The sequence below is a fragment of the Lithobates pipiens genome, unplaced genomic scaffold (assembly GCF_037356315.1).
Source record: "Lithobates pipiens isolate NorthernLeopardFrog02 unplaced genomic scaffold, aLitPip1_a1.2 Scaffold_16, whole genome shotgun sequence".
Classification (NCBI taxonomy): Eukaryota; Metazoa; Chordata; class Amphibia; order Anura; family Ranidae; genus Lithobates; species Lithobates pipiens.
This window is the reverse complement of record NW_027507748.1, coordinates 200,687,685-200,713,412: the sequence shown is the minus strand read 5'-3', so window position 1 is coordinate 200,713,412 and position 25,728 is coordinate 200,687,685. Positions and strand designations below refer to the sequence as shown.

General features: G+C 42.5%; 2 protein-coding genes across 17 annotated transcripts in view; one reads left to right on the top strand and one right to left on the bottom strand.

Annotated features, from left to right (window-relative positions):
• The window catches only part of CASK (calcium/calmodulin dependent serine protein kinase), a 486,621-nt gene that overhangs the window by 197,131 nt on the left and 263,762 nt on the right, over positions 1-25,728 (top strand). The gene's annotated exons all lie outside the window — the stretch shown is intronic.
• GPR34 (G protein-coupled receptor 34) lies at positions 1,369-25,475 on the bottom strand. Of its 2 annotated transcripts, none has more exons than XM_077480909.1 (2): positions 25,249-25,475; positions 1,369-4,075 (listed from the first exon to the last, which is right to left on the bottom strand). In XM_077480909.1, exon 2 carries the CDS (start codon positions 4,065-4,067, stop codon positions 2,919-2,921), a length of 1,149 nt encoding a protein of 382 aa, XP_077337035.1. In that variant the 5' UTR covers positions 4,068-4,075; positions 25,249-25,475; the 3' UTR covers positions 1,369-2,918. The 2 variants fall into 2 exon arrangements, with proteins under 2 accessions (XP_077337035.1, XP_077337036.1); XM_077480910.1 differs by having other exon boundaries at positions 25,341-25,475.

Below are 25,728 nucleotides of genomic sequence, written 5' to 3'. Positions count from 1 at the left end.
CTTGGTCACATGACAAGTCTCACTAGTGGAAACAGAGCCTTAGTGTGGTTGCCTGTACTATGATCATTGTAGACTGAGCTGAAACCCCAGAGCATTTCCAGCTACACTGGCAGTTACCTAATCCCCCTCCCCCGTGCCCTGTGTGGATGGGGCTTTTTATTTCTTAATTTTCCTAATGAATTAGAATGTACAATGTATCATTACTGATGAGAACACTGGGCAGGAACTTATGATCAGCTCCTCCCATCCTGTATACCCCCACTGGCTACACAGGAACAGGGTCCCTCCCAGGAAATGATGTCACTAGCTTTCAGTAACCACACCCACTGGCTGCTTTTAGTCTCAGAAGGAAATAGAATTGAAGTCATGTGATGGCATTGGATACTGCAAAATAAAGGTAGAAAAACTGATTCATTTTGAGGCATAAAGCTGAACTTAGCTCACATTAATGATTGCAGGGGAGAATTTAAGTGTTAGTCCCCTTTCATATGGGGCGGATCCATTTAGCGGAGTCCGCCAGCTCAGCAGGAGATCACTCCATTTATCTCCGCTGAACCAGTGGATGATAGGGGCAGCACAGTGGTGTAGTGGTTAGCACTTTCACCTAGCAGCAATAGGGTTGCTGGTTCAAATCCCGACCACAACACTATCTGCCTGGAGTTTGCATGTTCTCCCTGTGCCTGCGTGGGTTTCCTCCGGGTACTCCGGTTTCCTCCCACACTCCAAAGACATGCTGGTAGGTTAATTAGACCCTGTCCAAAAAGAATTGGCCATAATATGTGTATGTCAATGTTGTAAGTGTGTCGGGACTCTACAGGTTAAAGGACCGCTGCAGATGGACACCGGTGGCAAGAAAAAGCGCCCAGAGGCGATTCAGTTCGTATAGGTAGCGCTATATAAGTCATTTATTCATTCATTCATTCATGATGGGTCCGTCTCTGCTCACTGAGTGGGGAGGGACCTGTCAGAGCCCCGCTGATCTCTATGGGGAGATTGTACAAAAATAGACAGCATGTCCATTTTCATCAGATCTCATCCGATCTGCCAGACTGATGGCTGAACCTATTGCCATATGTCTGACACATCTCCACTGACATCTACCTGCCCATAGGAGTCAATGGATGGCCTGCTCAGATCCGCCTGAAAAACGGATAGGAGGATCCGAGCGCGATTGTCGTGTGATAGGCACCATAGGGTGGACTTCCACTTTAAGAATTTCAGTCTTTCATATACAATTGTATATGACTGCAATCCCATCAGTGTAATTCATCCATACAGTAATCTCAGTCAAAAATGTTGTATAGTCACTCTTCCACTTCCTGTGTATAATTACCAAAGTTTGCTTCTTCAAAAAGTAAGGTTACAAAATTTAAATTCTTTCAGTTTAATACAAATAGGCTAAATGGGGAAATACAATTTTACATTTTCACCATAGATGGTATCAGTTCTGTGTTAATCAGGACCTTGCATGTGTTCACAATAACTTAACAATAACTTAATTATTATACAGTTTTTTAATTTGAGATAATAACATCACAGCAAGTGGAGCTTGTATCTTATGTAGGTAGTCCTTGTGTTCCTGATTTTTATTTTTTATTTTTATTTTTTTAAAGTCTTTATTTCGATGGTGACTCTATATTCATGTACCCTTACTACTTTTGTATTGTGTGACACCCAAGACAGAGGTCTATTTGGTAGTACGGCTTTAGGACAGAGAGGCTGATGGCGGCACATGTCTGTGTTGGATCTCTACTGGGACTGGGGTATCAAGGAATTCAGAGATCTCTGTAGTACAGTATGGAGTAGGCTACGATGCATCCTTTTAGCCATTTATAGTTCTTACATACAAATTCAATTGCTTTACAAACTTTGCCATCATTATTGGCTGTAATCGCACTTTTTCTTGGGGGGGGGGGGGGGCGCGGGGGGGGGGGGTCGCACGGTAACAAATATTGTAATATTATACAGGTCTTGCATTTAGAAGTTTGTAACTTGATTCATTTGGAGATAGCTACAAATGTGGTTTAGAATTGCTTAATATTGAGATTACTTAGTTTCTTCCTGTTGCATGACTATCTTATCTATGATTATCTAATCTGATGTACAGTTGCATCTATTGGCATTTCATTTCAATTGAAAAATTAGCAAAACGGTTCCATGTAACAAATGCCGAGCACTTGATGAAGAATTAGTGTTCTGTCTCCTCTATCAAAGTTAGCAATACAGACCGTAGAATCAGGCAGAGCAATATTAATTGCCCATGATTGAAGCCATGCTTATGTATTCTGCAGCTCCAGTGTCCTCTAAAGCTGTATGCATGTACTGAGGCCAAGGCTGCTTACAATAGAGAGGAGCATTTCCTATAGCCATGTCTGGCACAATGTCAGAAGGCACTGTAGCTAGCACTAGATGAGCACTGCCATTTTTTTCTAGCCTTTAAAGCGGTGGTCTCCAAACTGCAGCCCAGGGCCAGATGTAGCTTTTTGCTTGCTTTTATCCAGCCCTTGGGGCCTTGTTTCATTCACTAATACTAACAATGGATTCCCCCCCAATGAGACCAATGAAGGGACACAACTCCTCCCGATGACTCCAATGATGGGGCACTATCCTTCCCCCCAATGACACCAACAATTGGGCACAATGAATGGGGCATAATTACTCCCACTGAAACATTGGGGCATTATTTTTTCCCCACTGACGTCAGGACCTTTTCTACTCGCAATAGCCACAGTTGGGCCCCCCTAAAGTCTGACCATAAACTGGCCCCTTGTTTAGAAAGTTTGGAGGTTCCTGCTTTAACGTGTAATACATTTAGTTGAAGAATAGGAAGCACAGGTGAGAGAGCTGTGGGCTGTCTTTTAGAAAAGTAAATCCACACTGGTTTCTATCAAAAGTAATGAAAAAATGTTTTTTTTTTATTAAATGTTTTCACTTTGTTTTGTGATAATTCTTCTTTGATTATGAGGAGTGACAGTCTGAGAGTGCACCGTGGGCACGCTATCAGGTAGAGTATATCCATGATGGAGGTCTGATGTGTTGCTTTCACTCCTGCTACTATCCCGATTGCTTTTACAGAGCAGGCGGAACACTGTTTTACGAACACTGCTAGACAATAGAAAATACATGGCCGGGTCCAGGCAGCTATTGAAAGCTGAAAACACCAACGTGATCTCATTTGTTTTGTGAACTCGCTCTATCCAATAGCATGAGATATTTTGCAGCTGTGTTGTAATATATACAATCCTAAAGGTATGATAAGGTACAAAGCACAGGGTAAAGATGAAAAGGACGAAAAATGACTTATAAGCTGTATTTTTATATCTCCCAGCATTTGGTAGGTAGGCACGCTCTCTGGAAATCTTGCGTAGGTTCTTGCCTATCTTCACATATGACAGGATCAGCATAATAAACACTATCCAGAAGATCAGTACAATAAAGTAATTAAATGCTGCTTGCCAAACTGCATCTTTCCTATTTGTATAATGAAAGCAAACATTTTCATTTGTTTGGTTCTTGGTTGACTGTGTTGCAATAAGGAAGATCCCTGACAAAATGGATGCTGCCCACAAGCAGCAGCAGATCTGAATGCTGCATTTCCTCCTTGAAACTTTCCGTCTTCTCTGTGACTTTTTAACTTTTATGTAGCGATCCATACTGATGAGACCCAAAAGGACAATACTAATATACATGTTCATGTAAAATAGGTTGCCAACAACTTTACAGAATATAACCCCCAGTTTCCACTCCTGGGTGATGTGATACATTATCCGGAATGGAAGACAGAAAATCAGTAGCAGGTCAGCGATTGCCGCGTTGAGGAGATAAATTTGTACAGAGTTTCTTTTGTTGTGGATGAACAGAAACACATATAAGGCCAACATGTTGCCTAACAATCCCACAATAAAAATTAAAGAATAAAAAAACACTAAAGCAGCACCAAGTGATGTCTCTTCAATTAAACACGTCGAATTGTCTGTTGTGGAGTTAGTGGAATGTATAGTGAAATTAGCCATATGGTAGTTTTGATTTATAGCTGTCAGGACATAAGAATTTGAGGTAGGATGCATTTTTCTACCTGTTTAAAAGAAAAAAAAATCAGTTATTTTATGAACATATTGTCAATAGGTTGAAATTATCTCAAATATATGTCAAAGAAAAAAAACGTCTAAAACCTTAACACCGCTAATCACTTCCTTCAAGTAGAGTTTTTAAACAATAAGGCCATCAGCCATCTAAACTTTGTTCACATTACCAGCATGCAAAGATCAAATGCTGTTGCTCACTTTGTGAAAGCACGTTTGTACTTAAATTATCAATCAAAAAGTATCGTTTGAAAAATAGATATGGCAAAAATACTTCATACTACCACCATTGCCCCCTCCCTTTAGTTTGGGTTAAATACCAACTTTTAGCATTGTAAAACAGGACGAATTATCAATTTGCCTGAATACATAATTACACTAGGATCTACAAGGAGAAAGCCTCGGAAAAGAAAGTAGCTAAATTTTACATTTGGAGTAATAATTGGCTCCAGTTTCCAAGAAGCAGCTTCAGGTCAAAATTGCATCAAAATTATTCAAAATTTACGAGGGGGATGTACGATTATGCTCTTAATTTTTCAGCAAAATAGCCATGAGAATGGTACCACACCCATCATTATTATAAATGTCTTTTTATTGATACCAATCCTATAACTTTCCATTTGTTGATTGGGTTTTCATGTAACGTTTTCATGCTCCCTCTACAGCATTGTGACTGTGAAAGGCATGGACTTTTTCTTCTTGTTTAGTCAATGACGCAGATGAGGTGCACATGCAATGCAACAATGAGGGGCCCAACTCGTGTCCTGATCCCCTAATTTGCATTCAAAATATAGGTGGTATGCCTTTATTTATTTTTATTTTTTTACCCACAGCCCTCATACTGCACTTTTGAGATGTAAATGTAACCTTGCCACAAATGTAGCAGACGTTATCTGCGTTGTTTATAGTTTCAGGGCATCTTGGCTTCTGAAGGAAAAAATCACGCAACTGTTCCTTGGAAATGTTAGGCAATGACACTTTCAAAAGCCACTAGATATGATGCGTAGATCTGACCAAGACAAATGTACCTTGCAATATATATAGATATAGATATATAGATATATATATATATATATATATATATATATATATATATATATATATATATATATATATAATTTACTACAGTTGGGTAATAATCTTTAGTCTCAAAGTGAAGATATGAAGATAAACTTTATACACCATTTTCATTGTTCTAATGTACTTTGTTGAGAAGTTACGAGGCTGCCACTTGTGTATCAATCTTTATTGTGAAATATCATGATAACTATAGCCAACCTGCACCTTTTATCACTTGTTTTCTAATTAATCTAATCAAAATATGTAAGAATTAGCACATTTTATCTTGGAGGTCGATAATTTAGCAAAATGTGTAGACCAGTGTTATTTCTGTAAAAGGTGAGGCACACATTTTTGCCTTGCAGCTATAAAAAAAAAGAAAAAAAAATTTCTTGAATGTATCTTCACTGTTTTTCACTACATTACCTACCCAGTTCTGAGCAGTGAAGTGTAGATGGACATTCTGATTCAAGCATATGTACTTTTATTTATTTATTTTTTGCTTCATTGATTAGAAAAAGCCTCAGTAGAGCTTCCTTACTGTCCTCCTTTATGACTGCATCTGTATTTGAATGACACTGGTACAGGGGAGAGTTCACTGGCAACTCTAAATCCTAGTCTAAGGCTCGGTTCACACAGGACGCGGCACGACTTGCAGCGCCGCGACCTCAGCGGCGACTTGCAAAATGACTTCTGTATAGAAGTCAATGCAAGTCGCCCGAAGTCATGCCAAAAGTAGTACAGGAACCTTTTTTCTAAGTCGGAGCGACTTGAGTCCCTCCTATTAGAACGGTTCCGTAGTACAGAACGGGGGCGACTTGTCAGGCGGCGAAGTCGCCTGGACAAGTCGCGCCTGTGTGAACCGAGCCTTAAGCCCTGTGCGCACGATACGAAAATCAGACGACAGATCGTCCGTTTTTTTTTTTTTTTGATGTATGCTATTTGCATATCGAACATGAAGAGTTTACTGAAGTTCCGAAAATTCTTGTACAACAGAATAAAAAATTGGAAGTGATGTCATGTGTTGTAATGTATTTTCGAATGACAGCTGTACTGATTAAACTAAAATCGTACAATCCTGGTATCGTACGAGAGAAATTTTCATGCTTTTACCCATTGGATAATATCGGATGAACTGTCATGTTTAACCACTTGCTGCCCGCCCTATAGCAAATAGACGGTGGCAAATTGGTTGCATAATCCTGACCGGACGTCATATGACGTGATCAGGATTATGAGCCGCTGCGCGCCCCCAGGGGCGCGCATCGCGGCGATCGTTGTTGCGGGGTGTCAGTCTGACACCCGGCAACTACGATCTCGGTAAAAAGTCTCTGATGGAGACTCTTTACCATGTGATCAGCCGTGTCCAATCACGGCTGATCACAGTGTAAATAGGAAAAGCCGGTGATCGGCTTTTCCTCTGACAGGGGGGGTCTGTGCTGATCGATTATCAGCACAGCCCCCGCCCCCCCCCCCCGAGGATGCCCACACTGGACCACCAGGGACACCACCAGGGATGCCCAGGACAAGGTATGCCACCCTAGACCACCAGGGATTCCAGTCAGTGCCACAATGGATGCCAATCAGTGCCCACAATGGGCATCACTGATTGGCATGCATTATTGATTGGCACTGATTGGCATCCATTAGTACAATATATTATAATACAATGCCGCCTATCAGTTCCCATCTGTGCCGCCTATCAGTTCCCATCTGTGCCGCCTATCAGTGCCCATCCGTGCCGCCGATCAGTGCCCATCCGTGCCACCGATCAGTGCCCATCCGTGCCACCTATCAGTGCCACCTATCAATGCCCATCCGTGCCAGCTATCAGTGCCAATTCGTGCCACCTATCAGTGCCCATCCGTGTCGCCCATCAGTGCCGCCTATCAGTGCCACATATCGGTGTCCATCAGTGCCGCCTTATCATTGCCCATCAGTGTAACCCCATCAGTGCCCATCAGTGAAGGAGAAAACTTACTTATTTGCAAAGTTTTGAAACTGAAACAAAAAAAACGTTTTTTTTCAAAATTTTCGGTATTTTTTTATTTGTTTACCAAAAAAAAAAAAACGCAGAGGTGATCAAATACCACCAGAAGAAAGCTCTATTTGTGGGAAAAAAATGATAAAAATTTCATTTGGGTACAGTGTAGCATGACCGCGCAATTGTCATTTAAAGTGCGACAGCGCTGAAAGCTCAAAATTGGTCTGGGCAGGAAGGTGTTTAAGTGCCTGGTATTGAAGTGGTTAACTCGCAAAACCTCTGTACAAACAATTTGATTATCATGCGATCTCTTCGAACTCTGTATTTTTCATACGATTTTCAGATCGTATGTACAGGCCTTTGATACCACATCTGCTTGTACTACAGGAGTTAGAATTCAATTTACTACCCACCACGGTCTGTGGTACCCAGCCCTGAGTGTTCGATTTTAATTATCTGTGTTGGCACTGCAGGTTGCTCGGGCTCGCTCACTGCATACACTAGGGTGGTGTCATTATTTTCACATTCGCGTGCTGTTGGTCTTGTCATTTCTGCACTTACATCCTCATGCTTGTCAGGTACATAAGGGTGTTGTTGGTTGTCTGTTATCATTTCTCTAGTTTGTTTTTCCTTGGATCAGGGCATGTCACGTGTTTCGGAAGCGAAAACTTTGCATTCATCTCTCCAACGCTGTATGAGGGTTCAGTGCATGGCCATGCCCCATCATTAAGGGGTGGGACCATACCAAATTTATAGCTTTGTTTTATCATTGCTGTATCCCTTTCCCCGCCTCAGGTGGGGGGGGGGGGGGCAGTATTTCTTTTTTTTTTTTTTTACGTTGTTATTCCCAACCTCTTCCATCCACCACCGCAGAACAGGTTTCTATGCATGATTCTTTAACCCAGATTCATGCGGTACTTAACCACTTGCTTACTGGGCTCTTGAAACCCCCCTGTCCTGTCCAGACCAATTTTCAGCTTTCAGTATTCACACTTTGAACGACAATTAGTCATGCAACACTGTACCCAAATGATTTTTTTTTGTCCTTTTTTTTTTTTTTCATACAAATAGCTTTTTTTTGGTAGTATTTGATCACCTTTGTTTTATTTTTTATTTTTTTGCCCTATAAATGAAAAAAGACCACATTTAAAAAAACAAAACACAATTTTCTTAGTTTCTGTGATAACATTTTGCAAATTAGTAATTTTCTTCATAAATTTTAGCCACAATTTATACTGCTACATATGTTTGGTAAAAATAACCCAAAATTTGTGGAAATTATTTGGTCTGTGTGAAAGTGAGTCTGCAAGTATCACATCTGATGTACTGGCGGCCTATCTCATTTCTTGAGATACATTCTGCTACTCCTCCTAAGTATAGCGATACCACATGTGTGGGAATTTTTCACTGCCTGGCCACATACAGAGGCCAAACATGCAGGGAGCACCATCAGGTTGTTCTAGGAGCAAAAATTACACATCTCATTTCTCAACCACCTATCACACTTTTGAGGGCCCTGGAGCACCAGGACAATAGACACACCCACAAAATGACCCCATTTTGGAAAGCTAACACTCCAACATATAATCTATGAGGCAAAATGAGTCTTTTGAACGGTTCATTTTTTTTCCAAAAGTTTTTGGAAAATGGGGAAAAAAATGAAAACCCTTTGTGTATATTAAAAAAAAAAAAGTTGTCCATTTTTTATAAGATATTTCCAACACATAGCATTTAGATAGCAAAAACGACACCCCAAAATACATTCTGCTACTCCTGAGTATGGCGATACCACATTTGTGAGACTTCTACACAGCCTGGCCACATACAGAGGTTCAACATGCAAGGAACACTGTCAGCTGTTCCAGGGACACATAGCATGCACATACCAAGAATTACACCACAAAATACATTATGCTGAGCAAAGCGTAAACAAAAGATTACCTGTGGTTGTACACAGGAGGCAGGGACTTGGTCAGCAACGGCAAACACAATTGTCCAGGCAGCAGGCAGGGTTACTGTCCATATACAGTCCAGGGTCAGTGCAGGCAGGGATATTGTCAGAAGTGCCAAAAATAATGGTCCCGGTAGTAGGCAGGAACATGTGGTGTGGTCAGTGCGACAAGCAGAGAGGTAATGGCAGTAAGTCCTACAGGCAGCAGGCAGAAGTAGGGCCTCGTTCAGGACAGAATGGGGACAGGGGTAGAGGCTTTTCCCACCCAAATCCCCTTGAAGCCTCTGATTCTGACCCTAATCTAGGAATGAGCAAACGAAAAAAAAATTATATTCATCGAGAAAAACAATTCTGGAGCCCCTCCCATATGTGAGACCCCTGTGTTGAATCCTACTAGTCCAGTAGCAGGATACAAGATCAGTTCATGAGACGGGCAAAAGACATGGTCAAACATAACAGGCAGAGGTATGTACAGAATCGTTAGGCAGAAGCATGGTCGAATAACAGTCCAGGGTCAGTTCCAGATCAGGCAGTGGCAAGGGGTGTGAAGGCAGGAACTGAGGGTTGTGTTTACCATACTTCACTAATAATTTATTGAAGTAACGGCAAGAACATTCACCTATGCAGAGTCCTGGTTGGGAAGGACATTGTGCACAATAATATGCATCTCTTCTGACTCCTGCTCTGGTACACACCTTACATTTTTTTTTTTTTTTTTTAACGTTGTTGGCCTGTTTTGGGAGGGAGTTTATCTGGAAAGTGTCATTCGGAGAGTCGACAAAACATCTGATCGAATGTTTTCTGGTGGGCCGTTTGGGAATATAATACTTCCTCCTGGTACTCAAGGAAGCGTTTGGGGTTTTGGGCCGAGTTGCGGTAAATGACATATGAGTTGCATATGGCCAATTGAAAAAAAAAATTGCGACTTTTTTTGTACCAATGGTATGTCCGTCTTGTGGCAAGGTATGGTTTGAGCATTTAGTCATTGAAGTGGACTCCCCCCATGAACAAATTATATTATCAGGTATATAGGTATCATTGTGGATTGAAGACAACATGTAGACATCCCTTCTGTCCCTCCACTTCTCCTTGTTTCACAGACTTGCCTTTCTCTCTTTCTCAACTTCTTATTGACAAGACTGTGAGGAAAGCCCTTCCGGTTCTTTTTTACGGTGCCACATGCTGGCGTCTTCTTCCGGTGAAGGTTGTGGAGCAGGGACAGAGATATGTACAAGTTGTCTATAAATGGTAGCCTTTCTCCAGTAAGGGGGTATATGAGGTCCCAAACAACTTTCCCGCTTGATCCCAAGTAGTCTGGGTAATTAGGGGGTTGCAGCTGAGTGTCCTTCCCTTTGTACACTTTGAAGGCATATATGTACCCTGTGACCCGGTCACATAATTTGTATGCCTTCGCGCCATAGCGGGCCCTTTTGATGGAAATAAATTTTTATTTTAAGCCTGCCACTAAATTTATCAAGGGACTAATCTACACATATGCGTTGTTCCGGGGTAAACAGCTGGGGGAATGCTTCAGAAAAATAATTTTGAAAAGCCTGTGATAATTTGGGTCATTTCGGGAAGGGCACTGGGTATTATCATTGAAATGGAGGAACCTCATTATCATGAGGTAACTGGTTCTGGGCATTACCTTGGAGAAGATTGTCATGTGGTGGATGGGGTTGGTTGACCAATAGGAATTCAAAGTGTTTTTTTTTGGTGAGTCCCATACAAAAGGCCTAAAAAAAAAAAAAAAAAAACCTTCAACTTCTCCACCGTTGGGTCTTTCCACTTGTAGGGACGGCCATAATAGGAAGTTGGCTTATTTAAAATTGCTGTGCATAAAGGTTGCACTGGGCCACAATTATTGATAGCGTCTCCTCTGTAAAAAATTAAATAAAAATAACTGGGGAAAAATTCTCCCGTGTCCACCTGGATGGGCAGTGAAAGGGGGGGAATGTTGGCTTCTCCTGAATTAGGAGGATTCCACAAGGGATGGCATAGGGAAGGCTGGCATGGGTCCTTGGCCTTTCTTGCCAAGGTACTGCGGTGCTGGTGGATGCCACTGTGGTACTGGTGGATGCCACTGCCTCCTCACCAGAACGCCTTTGTTTGGCGGTCAGAATGTCTTACTCCTCTGAGTCACTCAGTGTTCCACTACTGAGGACTGGCTCATAATTTATGTCTGGCTATGAATCAGAGTTTGAAAGGGAATCCGAAAAAGAGAGCTCCCCGTTGCTCTTGTCGGCCTGGGAAAGTATTTGGTACGCCTCCTCGGTGGAAAAGCATCTTTTGGACATGGTTGCTGGTGGCGAAGAGACTACACAGGTGTGTGCTAATCCTGCACTGATGGGCACTGATGTGGTAGCACAGAGGGGCACTGATGGCACAGGTGGGCACTGATTGCAAAGATGTGCACCAGTGGGCACAGATCCCAAATAGGCACTGTACTGATGGGGCACTGGTTTGGCACTGTAAATTGTGTTTTAACTCATTGGAGCACAGATCGCTGACAGATCCCCTCTCTCTCTCCTCACACACTGTCTCTGTGAGAGGAGAGAGAGCCGGCAATGAGAGATCTCATGTGTTTACATTTGAGATCATCTCCTATTGGCCACGCCAATTGTGCTGTAAATGGCTGCTGTGATTGGGCATTTTCAGCGACCTGTAACTGGCTGTGTCCAAGGGACATGGCCAGCACAGAATTTCCCGAATGCTGCGGGAAACTAGGCCGTTATAGGACGTCCTCCCGGAAATTGAAGTCTGCGCTGTAGCCGTCATTCGGCTATGGCCCAGACTTCAAGTGGTTAATATGTTCTCAACGTCCATGCGACAATTGTTACAGGATGGAGGGGTTCATAGCTCACTCAGCTAGAGCGGAGATCTCAGGTGCGATCCGGCTCCTGCTGTTCTCGGGGAGCTGGCAGATGTTGGAATTTCTTCACAGTGGCATGTGGAACTGGGGGCAAGCCTGGTTACAGGTGATTTATCTGGCCAGTGGTTCTTTTTCCGGAGTATTCCGTGGGCTTCTACCAAGGGTGTATGTCTCTGGCTTTCGCTGCATATTGCCTCTGCAATTTGACCATCTGCCAACACTATCAAGTATCAGGTGACCAGCGTTTCAGGCCCCTACAAAATCCTGTCAGTCTGTCTATGTTTTCAGCTCACCCTCTCTAAGGCAGGTTAAGGCGTATTCAGAGTTAGTCGGGGATGTTCTCTTTGGCATGGCTACCAGCGAACGGACAGTTTTCGTGGTGTGTCAGACTTCCTGTCTCTTACCCTTGGTGCAGTTCCCATTTAGTGCTCTAGGCAGTCCCCTTTTTACTATGCTTACAATTTCTCCATAATTAGTATAAATGGACAAACCAGGGGTTGGTAGTCATATTACTGTACCACAGTGATGGTGTCAGATTAAAGTATGTCCTTCTCTGCAATATTCCACTGGTCATCTCTTCTCCCTTTCCCCATGCATCCTCTCACTACAAACAGTTCATTCTCATGTCCAGGTTTCTTTCCTAATTAGGCTCAAATCCTAAACCCCTTTTCTGGATATAGTCAGGATCGGAGGCAACTTTTGTAGGTCCAGAACAGGGGGTCCCTCCTTTTATCAACAGGTACATGGGGCGCTGGAGATCCTCCTGTTTTAGCAGTTACTTACGCAACCTAACCTTGGTAGTTAGGATTATCGCATTTGCAAGTGAAGACTCTGACTACAAGTTAGAAGGCTGGTCGTAGGCTAGCCTGTATTTGTAGGAGGAGTCTGAGGGCTTTAGATCCTTGTTGGCTCATATCTGGGTTCCCACCCACCAGTTCCCCCATACTTTCATCATCTCATTTACATTTCATACTTGCAGTATTCATTCAGGGTATGTCCTCTTTTAGGTATACTGACCAGCTAGGCCAAGGCACACCTTAGATCTTGGTAGGAGTATCGCAGCCCCAGGCAGCACTTTAAGATGGGCGGCAACAGGGGTGCACTGCCTGAGGACCTAATAGAATGCAATATCATCCTTGCACTGCATCGCCGCTGTCACTGGGCGCAGTGGTTACTTCAAGGGTCTCGCCAGCAGCCCCTGCTTCCCTGCCCAAACTGGTTGCTAGTCATGGCCCGCCTTGCGTCTAGCAACCAGTGATGTAAGGAGAGAGAAGGCCCACCATTAACTGCGGAATTAACGTCCTCCTCCTCCTCCACTAGCTCCACCCACCTCCTCCCTCTATGTTCCCCTCAGCAAATGTAAGGAGCAGCCGAGGATCCAAAACTGCTGCCTGCCTCCTCCCCCACCACTATTAGAAAAGGACTCTGTTTCCAGCCCATTCCCCCTTCTATTAGTGGTCAGCAAAACAGCATGAGATTGGAGCAGCTGTGTATGTGGAGAGAGAGCAGCTGCAAGCTCCCCCCCCCCCCCTTCTCATCCTCATGCTGCTGTTCCCAGTTCAGTTTCTTCCCCCTTTTACCCCCAATTGGCCAGGGGGGGGGGGGGAAGAGAAGAGGATTATGGGACATGTAGTCCCAATAACTGGCTGGCCCATTGCAATCCTAAGGGTGAAACTGCAGCCCTCAGCATGCCCAGCTGAAGGGGAAGGAAAGAGAGCCAGGCTATGAGTAACAGGCTGCATTTGGTGACAGGCATTGGTGACCAGTGACAGGCTGCATCTGGTGACAGGCATTGATGACGAGTGACAGGCTGCATCTGATGACAGGCATTGGTGTCAAGTGTCGCGCTGCATCTGGTGACAGGCGTCGCGCTGCATCTGGTGACAGGCTATGGGTGGCAAGTGACATGCTCGGGGCTCCCACTGATTCTGCATTATGGTGAGGTGAACTATTTCATTATATATTACAATGTAATCATAGAAATTTGATCATCCTGACACCATATTGATCATAATGTTAGGATGATTTAAGTGCTAACACCAGCCATTCACCTGACAAATCACCTGCTGCCGAATTCCCTGTCATCCCTGAGACTAAACCCCCCCCCCCCCTCATCTTTTTTGGGAAGGAAGGGGGGTTTTCTCTGAATCGCAGTTTGGAAATGTGGCCACCCTAGTCGCCACTGCAGCGCTGCTGTTGAGGAATGTTGCATCACTGAACTGGGATCAGAGCGTAGCTGGTCGGTGGCAGTGGAGAGAAAGGGGGATAGCATTTGTGGTGCTACACAATTCATATACCTGTGAGCTGATGTTTTTGGGCCTGTCTGTTTGCAGGAGGGGGCATGTCTGTTTTATTCTTATTTTATTCTTGGGCCCAGGCAGCACAATGTCTTGGGCCAGCCCTGTATATAAATGTGTAAAAATATTCACTAAGCAAAAAAAAGTTTTGTTTATCATTTATAAACTAGCCGTGAACAAAAAAAAAGCAGGGAAATAATAATGGAGGAGAATATTAAGTTAAGACTGATTAGAGTAAATTAAGGGTTATTAAGGGGTTAAACAGAGGAACATTTATTCATCCCTTTGATCTGCTGATGAAGAAACGAAAGATACAAAAAGAAACTGTTTCTATTTTAGTGTTTCAGTGGCTGAGCAATGTTAATAAACATTGCCGGCTGTTTTTTTTCAACAGGGGAGACCCACTGACAGCTTAAAGCGGAGGTTCACACAAAAATTGAACCGCCGCTTTTGTCTAAGACAGGTATTTGCACGCACTTCCGGGCATAGACTCCATGATAGTCTATGCCTCTTCCCATCCCGCCATGCTGTCTGCTGGGAGACACACGGGTCCCAGGAGATAGCAGGGATCAGTAAGCCCCAAGGCTTCATTTCCTGATTCCCTAACCGAAGATGACGGCGGCAGCATCTGAGAACCGAGGGACGGTTTGATCTTAGGTGCTGACATCGCTGGACCCTGGGACAGGTAAGTGTCCTTATTTTAAAAATCAGCCGCTGCAGTATTTGTAGATGCTGACTTTAAAAAAAAAAAAAATCTAATTTTGTGGGACTCCCGCTTTAAAGAACCAAGCCTAAAAGTATTGGTTTCAGGTATCGGTACATTTGCACGAGTATCGATACTTGTGCAAATACTCGATATCGGCACTGATACTAGTATTGGTGCAACCCTACTGATTTTAGATTACTAAGATGTAAGCTTAATTGTAAATATTTACATATAAATAAGGGATAATTGGTGTAATATTTTATGTGCTTAGCATAGCAGTTGTGTGGGAATTATGGTGTAGAGGTGATTTAACCCTTTCATGACTAAGCCTATTTTTGGCATTTGGTGTTTACAAGTTAAAATCCATATTTTTTGCTAGAATTTTATTTTTTTGTTTTTAAAAAATATATTTTTTTGATCACTTTTATTGCTGTCGCAAGGAATGTAAACATCCCTTGTGACAGTAATAGGCGGTGACAGGTACTCTTTATGGAGGGATTGGGGGTCTAAAAGGTCTCCTTTACACTTCAAAGTACTCAGATCGCCGTTTTTGGCGATTCTGAATAGTGTATATATTTTTAAATCCGGCACCATTGGCAGCCGAGTAAACGGGAAGAGACGTCATGACGTCGCTTCCGTGTTTACCATTAGGAGATTAGAATGAAGCTGCTTACTAGTCCCTCCCCAGCCGCCGGAGGCATTGGATTCTGCATTGGTGCTCCCGAATGAACGGGAGCCCTGGTAAGAGCGGCGGGGGGGAGTCCCCTCCCGCTCCTCCGGCATAACAGCAGATCGGCTTTGTTATGGCTGGAAAGCCAATCGCCGACTCTAAAAATCAGTACTGGGATGATGCCTGCAGGTGCGGTATAACCCCCGGAACCCGAGTACGCACATCTGCGTACGCTCAGCGGCACGGGGTTAAAGTGGTACAGGTCTACGTCTTTTTATCTGAATTTGTAATAGAAGATTGATAGGTCTAACCAATGCTTCACGTTGTAGCTGCAGTTGCACTACATTTTTGGAATAAACTAACTTGCACATTCAGTGTAAAGACATGTTCTTTTCAGATGTAAAATAATGCAGATAGGGAAGCAGACTGGGAATAGCTTGTAGCTTAGGTTTAATGTACATGGATGTTTTTAAACCCTCTCCTGAATGATTTAACTTGACAGATAGTAACCCACATTTAGATCCGTTTTGCCACGTTTACATGCCACGTTTGGGAAAAAAAATATATATATATATATATATAAATAAATTTTTTAAATAGCCAAAAATGAAAAACACCTGTAAAAGAAACATAGCTAAATGAAAGTTACCACGTTTGACGCTTGAAATGCCTCTAAACACAGCTTCTGAACGCATTTTTTTTGGGGTTCCAAGAAAAGCCTCTAAACTCAACTGCCTAGAAACCACTATAAATGACGCTGTGTACATCTACTGATAAGATAACATAGAGGAGAGTTAAGGAGCAGCTCCTAAACATCCGTTTACCAGCAGCATTGTACATGAGGCCTTATACATTGCTGTTAACCTATGAGCCAAACCTTTTTAATAAGTGGGAATGCTTCAGCAGTCCCACTATTGTTCGTTTTTTATTTATTAATCATCATCAGCATCATCTTTTTAATTGTATTATTCCATATGTTTTTTGGCTCTGTGTAACTTCTGCATACTTTCAGCTATTACAGCCATTCAACTTTTAAAATGTTCATCTCTTTCAGCTGATGATGGGACTTCAACTTTTTTTCTACTATTTATAATTTTTAAAATATTAAGCTTTTTAACACTTTTTTTAAATATTGAAGTCAATGAGAGCATGCTTAAAATCCGTAAAATCTAGAGGAATATGATGGGCAGTTTTGATGGGGGCAATGTGATGGGGCGGTTTTGATGCTATTCAACATTCCCACGCATTTTCTCCAGGAAATGCATTTTCTAGTAAGTAATATTAGGGATTTTTTAAGTATCACATTATCATACTTGTTCTATAAAGTTGTTGGATAAAATTCTACCATATGGAGGCGGAGCCGGCAGCCGGAGCGCATGGTGGTGTGAGGAGAGAGCTCCGTATCAGCGGATCGATTTAAGCGGCCCACAGCGACCTTTTCAGCCCACATTCGGTATCCTCCGGTAGAGGAATACCTCAGGCACACGCCGAACAGCATGGCTAAACGAAAGGAGAGAGAGGGGCCCCGTCGGCTGACCGATTTCTTTCCGCCGGCGGCGGACAAAGAGGCCCAAGATGGCGCCCGTGCAGCACACAATGCGGCGGCCTCCTCGGGACGCGCTGCCCATGCTGACCGAACGGAACAGGGTGAGTCCCATCCCTCACAATCTCCACTGCCCTCCTCACCATTCACAAGCCCAGCTAAACAGAAGAGGAAGCTAGGAGAGAAGGGGGACACCCAGGGGGACACTGAAGCTGAAGGGGAGGAGATGGATGAATCATCCCTGGCTACACAGCAGCTAGATGCCTTCCCCACATCAGGGCAGCCCATCCTGGACACCACTATGAAAGAGATGTTGCAGATGCTGAGAGGGGCCTTACAACAGGACATGGCTTCGTTTGTACGCTCCACTAACACAGAACTGTCAGTAGTTAAAGAGAGAGTAGCTTATGTGGAAAACAAAATGGAGGAATTCACATTAGCTCACAATGAGCTGGTTGATGCTCACTTTGATGTTGAGAGTGAAATTAAAACTATGCGCCTCAAAATGGCGGACATTGAGGACAGGGCACGCAGAAACAACGTGAAATTCAGAGGAGTCCCTGAGACTGTGAAACCCGCTGATCTTACTGCCTATCTCCAAAAGCTTATGATTACTGCTTTACCAGACTTAGCGCCGGCTGATCTTATTATTGATCGAGCGCACAGACTGCCCAAGCCTTCTTTTCTATCCGAGCAGGTCCCCAGAGATGTGATTGCACGTATCCATTTCTTCCATGTAAAAGATCAGTTAATGCGTTTTGCTAGACAGCACCCGTCTCTCCCGGACCCCTTTACGGGGATCGCTCTATATGCTGATCTGTCACAAGCTACACTCGCGGCTAGGCACAACCTAGTCCCCATCACCAAGATTTTACGTAATCATAAGGTTCTGTACAAATGGGGATTTCCAGCTAAGCTGGTTTTGGAAATGCATAATGAAACACATGTGATTGCTTCCATAGAGAAAGGTATGGAGCTCCTCAGAAAATGGCGCCTCCTCCCTACCAATGGAGAAGCGGCGGACCCGGACCCTCTTCCTGACAGAAGAAGTTATCATCGACTCAACAGAAGAAACAGATAAGTGCCAGCCTGATACCAATGTGCTTTTTTTTTTATTGTGTCTCCGGGCTACACTACTCTATTGCCCCTCAATTTGGTCATCGCCCAAGTGCCTTATTTGCAGCAGTTAATTACTCGGGCTTAGGTTCAACTAAGCACCCGCTGAACGGCCACTGTTCTACGTTTCTTTCCCCCAGGAAATTTTGCAGGATGAACCCTGCACACTGTTCATTGGATTTTCCTATGTCTATTCTCCCCAAGTTCACTGTTGGCCGTTGGAGGCCCAATTCCCGGTTTCTGGTTTTCCAACCACAACTATTGATGTCACTGACATGTAACACCCTCCTGAGAGTTATGCTCGCTTCTTGGGCTCTACTTCTTCAACTTATAATTGGATGGCAACTAACGGCTGTACTGTTTATGAATGAACATTAAAGTTATGTCTCACAATGTGAGAGGCCTCAACAGCCCCTACAAACGTAGATCACTTTGGAAGTCTGCTATGGATATGCACTGTGACATCCTGTGCATACAAGAAACTCACTTCCCCAGTGCTAATCCACCTAGATGCACACATGGGAAATTCCCCCATGTTTTTACTGCCAATGACTTGAAGAAAAAAAATGGGGTTTTAATAGCTGTAAGAGACACTGTCACCTTTTCTTTGTTGCAAGATTATATTGACCCTCATGGTCGGTATATTATTCTGATTGCTGAAATTAATCACTCTATCTATACGTTAGTGAATTTATATGCTCCAAATGTTAGACCTGCACGATTTGTCCGCAAAGTTGTACGCAAAGCGAAATCTATGCAAAAGGGTAATCTGATTTTGTGTGGTGATTTTAATATAGTATTGAATGCTGATCTTGATTCCTCCTCTGTGGCCCTCAGGCAGCGCCCCTGTCTAGGTAGCTTCTGTCATGAAGAAAGGCTTTTTGATCCTTGGCGCTGCACCAGGGCTACGGAGAGGGACTATACGTATTTCTCTGCAATACATAACAGCTATTCGAGGATTGATTATTTCCTCACGGATATGCATTTGCTGCAAAATGTGATTAAATCAGAGGTTCATAGTATCACTTGGTCAGATCACGCACCTATAACACTGGAAATTGTAGACTTTAACAAGACTAATAGTAGGCCACTTTGGCGCAACAACACCTTCCTACTGTCTCGCCCCGCTATTAGGGATGAAGTGGCAGCGAAGGTCAAAGAATTTTTCCACTTAAATGACAATGGAGAATCCTCTCCTGCAATGGTATGGTGTGCTCACAAGGCCTTCACCCGAGGTGTCCTCATACAAATAGCCTCGAGGGAACGCAAAAATAAAACCCGCCGCTTAACGCAGCTCCAAAATAAAATCATTGAATTAGAGGGAATGCATAAAAATCCGACCCTCACTTCCCCCGCCATACTCCAACAGCTCAATCAATGTCGGGAAGACCTACGGCAGGAGATCAAAACTGACCATGACCTGTACCTCAAAAGACTGCAATTGTCATACTACTCTCAAAGTAATAAGGCTGGTAAACTATTAGCCTCCCAACTTAAAAAACGACAGACTAAAGCTAACCTACCTTTCATCAAGCACCATCAGTCACATTTGACTTTCCGTAATCCTAAAGACATAGCGAATACCTTTAAAGACTACTACCACTCCTTGTATAACCTTAACCAGGACCAGGACACTCACCAACCCTCTGACACGGAAATTGATCGTTTCCTTGGCACTTTGAAACTACCTAAAATAGATATCCCTACATTGAATGCTTTAAACTCCCCCATCACTTGTGAGGAAGTGACCGCAGTGATTAAGTCGTTGCCCATGCATAAGTCCCCAGGGGCGGATGGCTTCTCAGCTGAATACTATAAAGCATTTTCGACTATCCTGACACCTAAACTTGAGACAGTTTTCAATTCTGCCATATCCGCAGGCTCCTTTCCCAAAGAAATGCTACAAGCTATCATAGTCACGATCCCTAAACCAGGAAAAGATAACTCTCTCCCCCAGAACTTTAGGCCGATATCACTCTTGAACTCCGATTTAAAAATATATGCTAAGATACTGGCAAATAGATTGATGAATGTTACCCCTACCCTGCTAGGTTTAGATCAAGTAGGCTTTGTTAAGGGTAGGCAAGCACCTGACGGAACAAGACGCATGATCGATCTCCTGCGATATTCTGAAATTAATAAAATTCCTAGTGTATTTTTAGCTTTAGATGCAGAAAAGGCCTTTGATAGGGTACACTGGCCATATCTATCTAAAACCCTTCAAAAATTTGGATTGTCGGGCCAAATTCATACAGCTATCATGTCCCTGTACTCTCACCCATCAGCAAGTGTCTATACTTCAGGCCTTCTCTCAGACCCCTTTAATCTGACTAATGGTACAAGACAAGGGTGCCCACTGTCTCCCATAATTTTCTCACTTGTCATAGAACCGCTAGCAGAAAGTATCAGGGAAGCGACGGAAGTGAAAGGTATTCGGATAGGTGCAGAAACCCATAAAATAGGACTTTTTGCTGATGACGTCATCCTCACAGTTACTGACCCTGTCACGTCCCTTGCTAAAATTCAAGAGCTGATTAACAACTTCGGGAGGGTATCCTATTATAAGGTTAATACTAATAAATGCTATGCCCTAGGGTTGCACTTGACATCAAGTACACTAACCAAACTAAAAAGTGTCTTCCAGTGTAACTGGAATCCTCCCTCGATCACATACTTGGGAGTACAACTTTCCCCCTCTGCCTCTGATATATACTTGCACAACTATCCTCCCTTGTTAGATAAACTGACTGAAGAAATGAATCAAATAGCTAAACTACACCTCTCCTGGGTAGGCAGAATAGCGGCTTATCAAATGCAAGTACTGCCTAAACTACTGTACCACTTCAGGACGTTACCAATCCCTATACCGTGCAAATTCTTTACTCACCTATCCACACATCTGAATAAATTCATATGGGCAGGTAAAAAACCTAGACTAGCCTTAGCGAAACTCTATAAGCCAAAATACCTTGGTGGTATGGGTCTCCCTAACGCCCAGGATTACTATCACGCAGCCATATTGGACCAAATGAAGTACTGGTTTTCCTGTCAATCCGACAATAAGTGGTCAAACATAGAACGTACGGTCACCCCTGGGCATGACCTCCCTGCTCTAGCTATGGCGGCTAGCATTCATCACAAACCAATTGTCCCTGAGTACCCTACTATACAAGCCTCAATTAGGGCATGGTCGAGCCTGACTCAAAGTAAAGTCACTGACGTACCACTAAGCAGACTACAAATCCCATTAGCAACCTACCAATACCTAATACCCGACTTCTCCACACAGAAATGGAAGCAAACAGGCAATCATTACACCGCGCCCCTAGGCGAACACATAGACCTAGCTGACCGGTATAAGCTACACCAAATTCAGCACCTCAATGTGACCAGCACTCCTAATCCGATTGAAATCCCACAAGCACTATGGGATTTCCTCCTAAACAAGAGCTCTAATGGTAGAAAGGGGATCTCACTTTTCTATAGACTAGCAAACCCTCTGTATCTAAACACTAAACTGCCCTGTATGTTACACTGGGAAAGAGAATTGAAGAAGGACTACTCACTTTCGCAGTGGCATATGGCGCTAAAATATAATGGGAAATCCTCAGCGTGTATAGATCACTGGGACAATGCCCAGAAGATATTACACCAATGGTACCTCACCCCGTTACGCCTCCACAAAATGCATACAGATATAGGCCCTATGTGCTGGAGAAACTGCCAGCACATGGGGAATCTTTATCATATCTTATGGAGTTGTGAAATTATCGCCCCATATTGGAAAAAAGTGGAATCCCTGATCAGAGACATCACAAAGTCTAACTGTACGATAGAGCCAGGTTTGGCTCTTCTTAGCCTTTCGATAGAACACTTCCCTCCAGTAATGCGGAAAATAGTGATTAATATCCTCTTTGCTGCCAGAATTTCGCTGACAAGACATTGGAAGACCCCCATACCCCCCTCTCTAGAGGAGGTTGTTACCAGAGTAAACAACATATATCTTATGGAAAAGATGTTGGCTTATAAAGAAGGGGCAATCCTGAGTTTCCATAAATACTGGGAGGCTTGGGACTCTTCCAAACATGTCTCTCCACATTTGTGATCTAATTCATGGATATTCATGTTGAATTGTATCTTGACTTTAAGTTGCCTGAACCTGAAATGCGTAACATCCAATTGAAGTATGAATAGAGGTAATAGCATTCATGTTAACCCAGGAGTAGTGCCCAAGGAGGACTAGGTATCTTTGTTTGTGTTGAAGTTCCCTGGTTACCGTTTTCCCTATGCTGTATGGACAAGTTTTGCCGTCCATTATGTGCACACAAATGAGCTAAGTACTTACATGTATCACCGCCCTTGACCCTCGGTAAGGTCAAAGGATACTAATACTCAAGTAATCCTACTCCAGCCCTAAGCCTGCTAACAGTGTGTACCCGTTTGGGGTGACAGGCTAGGCCTACTAGTGGGCCATCTGTGGTCATCAATCTATTGTAGCTCTAATAGGATACTATTGTTTATGTTTTTTTTATTTTTATTCATGTAAGTATGTGGAACACTGCTTTCAATATGTATAACAACGTTACACATATCTTTGTCAAATGCTGTATACTTGTTTAATGCAAAACCTAATAAAAATCTTTGGTTAAAAAAAAATTCTACCATATTTCATACAAGTAACTAAAGTAAACTAAACTCTTCTTGGTTCAAAGTAACTTTAAGCTCAATCGCTCAAATCTCATATGGTATAAGTTTTGCATGCAATTACAATATCATTTCAAACTTTGAATTTATGGTTTAAAATCTGCAGCTTCAGTTAAAATAAAACCTTTTGATCCTGCCATAATTTGATAATTCATGTCATGGGTTGACAGGTCATAGTTGTGCTCCTGCTTTGTCACAAGCACCCCTCATGGAAAAATTACCATCCCGATGCACATTGCAAGGTCACAACTGTCAAGAGCTGGCCCAGAGTGATGAAGTACGTGTATGTTGACAGGTGACAAGGGGTACAAAAGGGCTGGCATACACTCCTAACTTGAATGTTCCTGGAAAAAAAACTGTGCCCTTAGCAGGGCACACATTTTGCAGATCATCTCAGTAACAAGTAGTATTTAACATCTGACAGCACTGAGTAGCTGTAATTTCCAATGCTCTTGTAAGTAGTCACAGTGCATGCAGTGTTGGTTGGAAGCCTTAGGTGTCTACACATGCAGATTTTACCAATAGACTAGTGAAACTTCTAATAGAGATGTTTTTGTGTGAGCCATAACTATCAATGAGGTTATCTCTGTATTTTTAGTAATTTTAGAATATAGCAGTGCATGTTACAATAGCCAAACGCACTGCATATGAATCTGTCATTGTAAAACACCAATGCGATTCCCTTGTACAGCATGTTTGGTGTATGTCAAATTCACTACTTTATAAATATGGCCCTAAGGCTGTTGTAAATTGACATAAAAAAATGAAATGCATCTTACCAAACTTAAGCCAAAAAAAAAGGAAAGAATACAACCACCACATCTAAGAACATTTTCTGCAAGTACAAAGAATATCTGATTTGCCATTTCCTATTAGCAGAAAAGACCACATCAATTAAGTTGTCTCGGTTTTGTAAATGACTAATTCCATCAATCCACCATCTAGTGCAGGGATGTGCAATTAGCAGACTTCCAGCTGTTGAACTACAAGTCCCATGAGGCATAGCAACATTCTGACAGCCACAAGCATGATACCCAGAGGCATGAGGGGACTTGTAGTTTTGCAATAGCTGGAGGTCCGCTATTTGCATATCCCTGATTTAGTGGATAAAGTGGAAACAAGGACCGAGATATTTGATGTCCAGCTTGTGTGACCAATCATGGCTCCTTCCATAGATACCATAGAGAAATGAATCTAGATAGGAAGGGTGTTTATATCATTACTAACAGAAAATAAAATGAAGGTGCACAAAAGCCTAAAAAAAAGAATGCAGCCACCTTTTGTGGACTTAAGTCCTTATTAAGGACCTGGTAAACTGCATACAATATATTGCATTTTTTTGTTTTGTTTGTAGATACAATATTCTTTAACCGCTTAACCACTTGCAGACCGGACCATTTTGCTGGTCAAAGACCAGACCACTTTTTGCGATTCGGCACTGCGTCGCTTTAACTGACAATTGCGCGGTCGTGCGACGTGGCTCCCAAACAAAATTGACGTCCTTTTTTTCCCACAAATAGCTTTCTTTTGGTGGTATTTGATCACCTCTGCGATTTTTATTTTTTGCGCTATAAACAAAAATAGAGCGGCAATTTTGAAAAAAAAACGCATTATTTTTTACTTTTTGGTATAATAAATATCCCCCAAAAATATATAAAAAAAACATTTTTTTCCCTCAGTTTAGGCCGATACGTATTCTTCTACATATTTTTGGTAAAAAAATCACAATAAGCGATTATTGATTGGTTTGCGCAAAAGTTATAGCGTTTACAAAATAGGGATAGTTTTATAGCATTTTTATTCATTTTTTATTCATTTTTTTTTTACTAGTAATGGCGGCAATCTGCGATTTTTATTGTGACTGCGACATTGTGGGGGACACATCGGACATTTTTGACACATTTTTGGGATAATTATAGTATTGATGTTACAATAACACTGGGGTGGGATGTGCAGGTAGATGTCTGCAGCAGGGCTACAGTACGAAACATAAAGAACTAAAATATTGTCTAACCCGTTCCCATCATTACACACACAAGTTGCCCTGAATGCCACTTCAAACAGACATTAGAAAATGAATCTTGGTCTTCATCCTTTGCTCCTGTGATTTGTCTGTTAGATTCATATATCCAAAGAATAATGCAGGCTTATTAGGCAAGACCAGAATAAATGCATAGTATCTACTGGTTTAGCAGCAATATTGCTTTTTGTATTTTTATGTGATTTATCATTGTATTTTTATACAATTAAGGACATTCACTTACCTTCTAAGCAGGTAATTCTAAAAGTAGATCTTCATGCAGTTTTTTTGTTTTTCTTCAGCTAAGTGTAGAATCATATCAAAATCTTTTTGTACCTTGTGGTATCTGCTTCCTCCTTCATACGGCTCAAATATGCTGTGTAAGGTCCATCTCTGCAAGGAATGGTTTTGAAATGCTTGAGTTGTTCTGTAATGACTGTGAAAGGAGTACATGCACACATTTAAGTTGGTTTACTTGTGGTCAGGAGCATATGATCTCTTTATTCTTATGTCAGTCATTATCTATGTTCATTGTTCAAATGCCATCCATCTCTGCAATGTAAAAGGTGACACTTTCCTGTCCAGGGTCAGTAATGCATTTCTATCCAGAGAAACCTACTGGACTAGTGAAGTACCTGAAGAGTTATTTAAATGATCACTTTGGTAGTTTTCTGAAAAATGTTTGTACAGAGTTTTAGAAATTTTTTTTTTTCTTTACATATTC